The sequence below is a fragment of the Pleurodeles waltl genome, chromosome 4_2 (assembly GCF_031143425.1).
Source record: "Pleurodeles waltl isolate 20211129_DDA chromosome 4_2, aPleWal1.hap1.20221129, whole genome shotgun sequence".
NCBI lineage: Eukaryota > Metazoa > Chordata > Amphibia > Caudata > Salamandridae > Pleurodeles > Pleurodeles waltl.
Genome location: NC_090443.1, coordinates 140,835,065 through 140,845,271, shown reverse-complemented (window position 1 = coordinate 140,845,271; position 10,207 = coordinate 140,835,065). Strand labels below are relative to the sequence as shown.

Genomic DNA, 10,207 nt, shown 5'->3' with positions numbered 1-10,207 from the left:
AGTCATCACCTCTCGCCAGTGCTGCTAAAGATTTAAATAGTGCAGCTATCTTGTACCCCGACCACCCAAAAAATAAAAATGATAAGAGCCTGCCCTTTACTTAACCCTTCACCTCACTCAGGTTAAACCGCTATTTTGAAATAAAACATGAGTTGCAAGGTTAAGAAATTGAGCTAAGGTACACATTTGGTTTTAAAATTAGTGGCTGTGCCCAACTAGCACAAAATGGAATATGTAATAAATCACACTAGTGTATTACCTGTTCACCTCGCAGCAGGTGAAGGGTTGCACTTGGCACCCCAGACATAAATTTTCGAAATGGCTTTGTAGACTGAGACGTAGAACTTAATTACAAGTGCAGTACGCTTGCTATTGGCTTTCACCATTTCTCATGCTCTCATTACAAAACCACCCTAACCTTGGAACTATGATCCTGTTCTAGACACTGCCGTTTGTTACATGTTTTGCATTTTTTTTTTCTCCTTAGCAACTGCTAGGAAACGCTCCTAAATTTTGTAATCCGTTTTAAATGAGAAATAAAAGAAATTACATGCATTACTCACTCCAAGCACACAACGGTGGTCTTCGATAACAGGCAAGCTATCAAAGAACTCAAGAACTGGGACCGTCCACGCAGAAGCTCTGAGATGTGACCATAAGCAACTAGCATAAGTACTAGGCAAATACAACTATTATTGCCATAACTTTCACGTCTGAACAGAAAGGTTAGCTTTCCAACTAGATCATACAAGTTATTAACCAGACGGAGACTTGACACAAACTCAGAGTCCAGTCCATCTTTTTTATTTCTTTTTTTTTTTTTGAAAAATTCCTGACGTTACAGAACTAAACCGAAATGAAATGCATTAATTCCACCCTTTACATTTCAGAACAGAAATATCTTCATGAACAAAAAATAACAGAACAAAGGGAAAGCCTTATAAAACTAAAACATGGGTCAGCGATTTTAACAGCTGAAAAAAGGAATTAAAACGTCTTAAAAAATTCGAGTGGATGGGAAGCATAGAAACTGAAATTTACAAACTAGTTAAAACTTGGAATTGCAGACTGCATGGTAACTACACAGATGGATCATGGGTAAATGAACAGCAGGAAGGGAGCAGAGTTCTGACAAAGGCCTTGGTGTTCTAACTGCTTCCCATTCCACCGGTCTCTGATGAAAGCCTGAAAAACATGACAGGAAGCAAATATTAGCCACAAGAGCTCCAGTATGGTACCTTACTGAAAGACAAATTAGTGTTCTGAAGATACTCCTCTCCAATCGCAGATCCATTTCACAACCATATTGCCCATGACTGCAACAAGTGAGTTTTTCCTTTTTTTGAGGGCGGGTGGGGGGGGAATAGCAATCGTGACATGGATATAGGCTATAGTATAAACACTACAGTGATTCATACGCACCCTACTCTAGCTCATTGAAGGAAAGTTACTCACCCAGTAAGCATCTTTTTGAGTCATGTAGTGCTGTGTAGATTCCTGTGCTCTGCATACTTCTGCCATTTAGTGTTGTCTGGAGTGGTGCAAGTTGTTTTTCTTCGAAAAACTGTTTGAAATCCCTAGAACAAGTGACTACTCTAGGTGATTTGTTAGATTTGTTTTCCCTCAGGTGGGTGAGAGCAGAAGTAACGTAGGAAAAGAGATGTCCATACAAAGTGTAAACACATACATGTAGAACGACTGCAAGGGCCACAGCTGTCCAAGGAGGAGGGGCATATGTGAATCTACAGCACTACATTTCACAAACAGATATTTACAGAGTAAGTAACAATCTGTTCGATAGCATGTATGGCTGTAGATACACATGCTCTGCATAGACTGTAAAACAGTCCCTCCTTAGCTGCAACTCCCACAGGCTAGCCATTGCGTCTGTCGGGAAAAGGTTACGTAGCACTGCTTGGCCTACACTAACTTGTTGGTGAGCTGAAACATCCAGAGTAGTGTGGACCACGTAGCTGCCTTACAAGGGTAAACTATAGGAATGTTTCTAAGGAGTGCCATAGTAGCTCCTTTTTATGAGGTGTGCGTTTTTGGGGGAGAAAAGTCTTGTTGCCTTAAGGCAAGTTTATACCCATTTTGGATGTCTTTATGTGTGTGGTGATTTTTTTTGGGGGGGGGGGGGGGGGGGGTACGAAGTTAATTTTTTTCAAGTCTTTAGTTCTGCCTATATAAAACATGAGCTATTTTGACATCTAGTGTGTCAAGGGGTCTTTCGGCAACAGAATCTGGTTGCAGAAGGACAACTGGGACCTCAATAGACTGAGGTGAAGTTACTTGAGGTAGAAAGTTAGGATTAGTTCGAAGAACTACTTTGTCCCTATGAATGTGAAAGAAAGGTTCTGCTAAGGTTATTGCCCGGAGCTCACCAATGCGTCGGAGTGACTTGGTGACTAAGAAAGCCACTTTCCATGAATAAAAATGGACACAAGTGAAGTGGATTGAATGGGGGGGGGGGGGGAATCGGGGAGAAGAGACCCAGTAGTCTACTAAGTAGACAATGTGTTCAGTTTTGAGGACTTATAGCTGCAAGACGTAAGTGAATGGAAGTGTAGGCAAGATGTGCTTTCTACAAGTGAAGAAGGTAGCAAACAGTCTTTTGTACTGTGGCTTTCATCAGATCAATACGTTTGAGTTGGCATTAGCAAACAAAACATCTACATTTTACAGCATACCCAGCTTTAGTGGTGGTCTCCACACCTCCAAGGTGGTTCATAAAGTCAGCAGGCAAGCAGAGGGAGCCAAACTGTCCTCAGGAGCCATATTGCAAGGTTGAGTGACACTGGGGTCTGGATGCCCGATTTGTCTTTTCTGGATGAGAAGTTCCAGACTATTGGCGTTTGTGTGAGACTACTGAAAGACCCAAGTGTGCAGTGATCAAGGTTGGTGTGCCCAGGTGGGACACACAAGGATCATGGTGAGAGATGTTTGCCTGATCATCCAAACCAGAAATGGAATGAGAGGTGGAAAGCATAGGCAAATATTCGACTCCCCTACAGAACATTTCCTGTTGAAAGTGGGTGTGGATACCTGGAGTCAAAGTTTGGGTATTTTGGGTTTTCTGCTGTGGTGAGGTTTGTGAGGCGTTCCCCACGTTTTAAAGTGTAACTGGAGGACTTGTGGGAGAAGTTCCCACTTGTGAACTTGGTGCTGCATCCTTCTGAGCATGACTGAAAAGTTGTCCGTTCCTGGAAGATATTCCGCCAAGCCAACCGGTGAAGAGCCAAATTCCACATGGTCCGAGACAGTTGTGAAGACCGTGCCCCACCCCGTTTTTGCAAGCAATACATGGCTGTCTGGACTAGGACAACCTTGTGAGGCAGGCAAGGAAGGAAATCTTTGTGCTAAAAACACTGCATGAAGTTCTAGGCAGTTGGTGTAGGGACTGTTTGACATCTCACACCCTGAACTGTCAAGGTTTAGGAGAGGAGCACCCCCAACCTGTCCAGGATGCATTTGTGGTCAATGTAATGCGAGGAACAAGGTCTAGAAACGGCTGCACCTTCAAGAGGTTGTTCCACCAATGCAGAGAACAGTATTTTTGGCAGTCTAACACTAGATCTTCCAGGTGACCTTGTGACAGACCACTGGGGAGAGACACTGCTGAAGACAAGTGTAGTCTTGCACTGGTAACTATGGCAATAGAATAAGCCATCATCCCCAAGATTCCTGTTGCTTACTAAAGTGGATTGATTTTCATGTAACTAGGCAGAAGGGTCTAAAAAGTCTGAATGGGAGCTGGATTAGAGCATGCTAACCTTATCTGTATTAATAAATGCTCCCAATTAAGGGAGAACATGTAGTGGTTGGAGCTGTGATTTTGGAATGCGGAGTGAACCCTAGTTTGGGAAAATTATCCACTATCATCCAAATGTGTTGACACTGGTGCAGTGTACTGTCCAGGTAAGGAAAGACATGGACTTAGTCTTCGCAAGTGTGCTGCAACTACTGCCAAGCATTGTAAACATCTTGGAAGTGGCAGTCATCCTGAGGGGGTTTTGAACTGATGTTGCCTGCTAAGACAAACCTTAAATGTTTTCAGTGTGCAAGGTGAACTAATACGCAAAAGTAGGCATCCTTTTGATCCAGAGCAGTCATAAAAACACCTTGCTATAGAAGTCGAATGACATCCGGATGAGTGACCATGTGGAAGTGTTCAGTACTGGAACACTGAGCTCTGAACAAATACTTCCCATCAGGTCTGAGGGACCTATCCTTTTGGGAATCAGAAGTATAGGGCGTATAATCCTGAAACTTGGTGTTGAGGAGGAGCTGGCTCTATGGCCTCTTTGACAAGGGCCTAGACCTCTTGCTTGAGAAGTGAGGTGTTCCTGCAATAAAACTGGGTGTGAGGCAAAGTGCGATAATGAGCTCCTGGCCAGACAAGCCATATTGTATCAATTCTTCCTCTAAACCACCCCCCTTCTGTTGTGGATTTGAATGTTCTCTGTACCCTGGGCCATGTCAGTGTCCTCCTTTATCTTGTTGTGTTTCCACTTGCAGCCCAATTTGTTGTCCTCTTACGACGCTCTTCAGGACGGTATTGTAGAAATTACTCCATATCTTTCCAATGTGCACGATCAGATTGAGCCGAAAGGGGTTGAGAATTGGCAATGTGCCAATGATTTGTGGGCGGGGGGGGGGGGGGGGGGGGGGGGGGGGCGGGCGCAAGAGTCTCACCAGTGGCTTGATTAGCCAGTTTACAGGCAGTGGTAGCCACTAGAATCAGTTGGTACTTGTGCCTTGATGTAAAGTGGGTCTGAAGGGGCCACCCTATAATTATCCACCTGTAGTGTGATGGCTTGTGAGTACAGGTGGTTTAATTATGCCCTCTGCAGGGGCGCTCAGTCGAAGCCTGAACCAACGAAAAGCATTAGGAGGGGTGAGATAGAAAAGCACGATTAAATACAAAACCATTGGAAGAGGAGAGATTGAAAACCCAAACTAAGTCAAAAAAACAGAGTGGATACACACTTCAGAACTAGATGGTGGAGAGAAAAAGGAGTTGATGCCCATGCACAATCACTGAACAGTCACTCGATCTCATGACTCACAAAAAAACTTCAAAGAAAAAAAAACCTGCACCACTCCAGACCAAATACTAGATGGCAGGAAAATGCAGCAGAGCATGTGCATCTACACCCACATGCCATCGAAACGAATTATTTCATCTGCTTATATTGTCTCAATGATTGACAACTGCAGATGGGCAGCTAAATTCTATCAATTATCCTCAAACCACTCAATGGCAGGACAGTTCAAATTGAGACATTTCTGCAGGGCTGGCCATACTGAGGTATGTTTGCTACAAAAACAAGTAGGTAATATTTCTGCTGCAAGCCTAGTTCTACACGATCAAAAAAGAGTTGTTCCTTTATTTCTCATATCTTGCCAGTTTTACTAGACTCAGTTATACCACAATAGAGGCCAACCTACATAGGTGAAAAAATAAGGATAACAGTAGGTCAAAGGCTAAATGATTGTTCCCAGTCTACAACAGACCAACTCATCTCCACTCCTTCCAGTTTTATTCCTCAAACAGTGAAACTACTTTCTATGCGTACATCTGACCTGAATTGTACCATCTGGTCTTAATTACTAGCAGGCCCTGTCTTCATAACATTAAAAATGATCAGTAGCAAAAGAACGCAGTAAATGGCTGTTCCTAAACTGTCTCTCAGTTGGGAAGAGGAGTTAAGTAGGAGGCTGGAATTAGCTTAACTTTTACTAAAAATTAAAGGTGTTTGGACAATTTAACTTACGAAGTTAACAAATTATCAGCCCAACAAATGGAATCCTTTCCCCTTGTGTGCACAACATTTAAGGCTGACCGTGTCACCAGTACCAAAACGGTGGGGGAAATAGACATTGGATCAGACAGTTTCAAAACCTGGATACTTTAGTCTCTGTATCAGCAGTGGTGGCTGGTGACAAAGCAGTGGTGGGGCACAAATACAAGACTGAATTGCCTCACTACCCACATATTTCCATTCACCTACTCACCCCACTGCCTCTGGTCACCTACCCATTTACTCATCCACATTGTCATCCATTGCCATTCACACAACTCTTATACACAGACACCCACATTCTCAGCCACTCAGTCAAGCCCTGCAAACACATTCGAACAAACACATTGCCTCACCCATCCAGTATCCAGCAGTTTATGATAAAAGGTACAGGTTTATTTGAGCTGCAGATTACATGTTTAATATGACATATCACTTCATAAGTCTGCAGAAGAAATAAAAACGAGCATAACTAGCCATAATAAATTACTGGAACCATTACTGCCTTTGAGACGAAATCACCTACAGAGGCAGGGAAAGGAGAGGAGAGCTGAGAGAACATCTTATTGTCTGGAGAAAAAAAAAAAAAAAAAAAAAAAAAAAACACACTTACTTGTGTGCAGGTTTGTCTTTGGCATATTTATGACTTGAGGTCTTCAGGTCACACTCCTGTCTCCCAGAGAGCCCTGGATGGAGTTTATTGTATTTAATCCATTTCTCTGCCACAGACTGCTTGTAATGCAGGAGGGGGGGATTTTCTTTGCGCAATGCCACATTCTTTAAATAAAATGTGACCTCTGGTACGTAGACCCTTCTGATCACACCCCACCATTTGAGTAAATAGGAAAGGGTGGATAATATCAGAGTGACATGAAGTTTTCAGAAACCCTGGCTGAACAAGAAACACACCAGGATGTTTACTATCAGGGCTTCTAGTGGAGGAGGAGATAAGCCAGGGACGTCACTGCATTCTGAGAAAAAAAAAATAATAATAATAATAAAGGGCTTTGCGTGGGCAAGCCGACGCAGAGGGGGCTTTTCAGAGTGCACAACTGTCACTCGGAAAATGTTTTATTACTTTCATCATGTAATTAAATATATGCTTCACGAGAGGCTAGAAAAGGCTAGGGGCGCAGCCCCTTAGCCCTTTAACACCAGCCGGCCCTGTGTATCAGATTGAAGATTACTACGCCACAGAAACTACGTTGATAGCAAGGCTACCACGGAGATACACAGTTCAAACCATCATAGAAAGCTATTTTATTGGTAGTACGGTAATCCAGTCCTAGAGTGATGTCTTGCTTTTGATAGTTATTAATGATGAACCCCTCGAAGAAAGATTAAAACCTGCATTGTACAAAGTTAGATGTGCACAAGTTTTGAATGCTATACGAATCAGATTTGAACCTGGTGGAATATGGTTTTAATACAGCAGTTCGAATAAGAAATTAGTTTTGGCTGAAAGTTAGTTGGAAATGCATATAGCCCCTTGCCTTAGTGGCGGTCTTCCCATCATCAAACCAGTCTTATCACTGCTCATATTGCCTCAGACCAACCAACAGCCAGCTGCCAACATACCAATTGTAAAGCATATCTCAAAGGGCATGCAGCACATTCAACAAAATAACTGCAATTTTCTTAAGAGGTTCTGAACTAAGTCCGGCTTAACCAAAACCAAACAAAATATTCCATTCCAACAATGTAACCCACTGAATAATTACGTGGACACCAAGAACCTCCCAACACCTGATCAACCAAAGGCACAAATTTGTACCAAGAGACCAACTCTTGATCTTAGTAGGTCCCAACTACCTCTGGAGAACATAGAAATTGTAAAAAAAATTATATATATATATATATATATATATATATGCAACAAGTAAACATGATATTTTAGTCTTACCGCATGCACCAATTTCTGTGACCCTATAAATCACTATTCGTTGGCACATCACTATAAAAACGTTTACCGCAACTGTTAGTGCACTATAGGATTCTGCCTTCAACACTCCAAAAACTGTTGATCCAGATCAACATTGGAGAAAACTCAATATTGAGCTCTGCAGGTTGTAACAAACAACCACAGCATAAACAAAAGGGACTGTCCAGGAGACAATTTGATGGGACAAGCGACGGAAGCCCAGTGATAGAGAATTTGTTAAGTCAGCAACAAGCAACACCTCAGCAAAATTACAGCATGTCAGCATAAAAAGCTGTGTAATACAGCTTGCAACCAAGTCTATAAGCACTTCAAGCCAAACTGATATTACAAAAGGAATAGGTGCAGCTGGGCCCTGACATTAATTGTTCTTGTGCTGAAATTAGTCCCTCCAGACCTTTGTTTGAACAGCAGTCTGAAAGTGGCTTTGTGCGTTACTAAAAAGAACAGAAGTGCAGTTCGTCCCGAAGCAGAAGATCGGGGACATTTCAGAGTCTCTGGCACTGGACGGAGAGGAATCGGCGTTTGTTTACGGATGACCCACTGGTGGATCAAACATCCAAGTTACAGACTCCTAGATGCGACGTAGTTTCTGGAAGATATGGATGCAACGGATTCATAACAGATTCAGGAATCTGCGCAGATTAGTCTAGAAACAGTCTTGACTGCTTGCTAATTAAGGTCTCTTCTGTAGTTTAGGAACATTTCAGCTGCTTGATTTTGCTCTTCGCAGTGTCATTTAACCCAAGACACATTAAGACCACAATGCTCTATTCATTTTTGTATTTTTTTTTATTATTAAAACAGTACTTTTCTGTACAGGCTAAAGTGAATGATTGTTCTGCAAGTCACTCTGGTCGTCAAACAATCATTTTGATTCAGGCATCACACTTTTTTCTAACCCACTCCCTAAGAGAAGGGTAGGTTGTCACTCAAGTTCAGGCTTCCTTCATTCAGTATGGAATTTGATAGAGAAGTTAGCATAGTTATATGGCGTTTGCTGGTTGCAATCAGCTACACGTGAAAAATGCAGCTATTGAAAATGGACAAAGGGTCCATGGACTTAAGAATAGGGGCTACTGAGAAGAATCTAGAGGCAGTCCACATTGTAAGACCACAGTTAATCAGTTATTGGCCACAGCTGTGAGCTAATGAATACAAGCAGGTCCCATCAGTTTTTACCCAACTACTTTATTAGTATCCACTGTCATACTATGACGAGGCCAGGAGTGGTAGGGCAACTAGCCCAAATTCTATTCAACTGCTACATAAAGGAAGCGGTTCAAATACTGAAGAATACACAGTGATGTGCTGAAATTAGCTAATGAAAGTATACAAATATTGCTATTTATAGATGATGCTGCGTTACTGGCAACAGATAGATGCATCACCTATTAGAGGGCGGAGTCCTTTTGTGCTTCTAGACAATTGACAACACTGGCAACAAATTTGATTCTCAATCAAAAACAGAATCTGTGCGCAATCTTTAAAGGTCAACAGGCCTTTGGGCAATAGCTTGGACTACTTGGGGGCCATGGTAAAACGGGCTTGGAATCCACAGGCATACGAAAGTAACATTTTTGGCCCCGCAAGCTGGTGCTGTGCTAAGATTTGCACAATCTACCGGGAACCATTCTGTGGGGTCTGCACTAGCGGCTTATAAAACGAAAGCAAGGGCTGCTGCACGTTATGGTGCAGAGATCAGAGGATTTAAAAATCACAGCAATACAAGTAACTGAAAATAACTTAAATACACTGTTTGCTCCGCCTGGGCCGTGGTACACCAATGGATGCTATAAGAACAGACCTACAAATAGGACAAATTTAAGATTACATTGCATTGGCACCAATAAGATACTGGCTATGCATTTGGTCCAAGGAGAAATTGAAATCATACAGAGCTGCAATGAAGGACCTCAAAGTTACAAAATTATCAAAAGCTGCCAAGGTTCACTCACGTCTCAACTACTCTGGCTTTGGTCCCACCCAGAAAAAATGAAGACCAGTTTTGCTGCGGTCACAAAGGTATAGTGGGATCACAAGAATGTGATGACTTATAACCTACTGGACCCCTGCTATAGTGGTAGCTTTCATTTAATCAGGCACTTAAGAAACCATTTTTATTGACAATATTTATCCTGAGGAAAGAAGATCCCTTTAAATTGTGTATGGGTATGCTACCGGTGGCCTCAGTGACTAAGCAAAGTGGCATTTAGTTCAGAAAGTGGAGATTTGACTGCTGTCCCTGTTCCCTTAGTAGTCAAGAGACTAGTTCATGCCCTATTATGCCACTTCAGAATTTGTCTTCGTAAATTGTAAATCATGAGATCAGGCAATGTAAGGAGGCCGAAGCTTTGTGTACATGTTATGACAATAGACATTGTGATGACCGTTTCAGCAGATATATCTTAGGTGTGGAAATTAAGATCATTCATTTACCAACAGCCTCCAGTGGTATTATAAT

At 42.3% G+C, this 10,207-nt stretch overlaps 1 protein-coding gene across 2 annotated transcripts in view; it reads right to left on the bottom strand.

Annotated features, from left to right (window-relative positions):
* Window positions 1-782: 782 nt before the first annotated feature.
* The window catches only part of PCBP2 (poly(rC) binding protein 2), a 34,194-nt gene continuing 24,769 nt past the window's right edge, over window positions 783-10,207 (bottom strand). For both annotated transcript variants that reach the window (XM_069230968.1, XM_069230969.1), the window contains one exon: window positions 783-1,185. In XM_069230968.1, coding sequence (XP_069087069.1) covers window positions 1,149-1,185 — 37 coding nt within the window. In that variant the 3' untranslated portion in view covers window positions 783-1,148. The remainder of the gene's footprint in view (window positions 1,186-10,207) is intronic.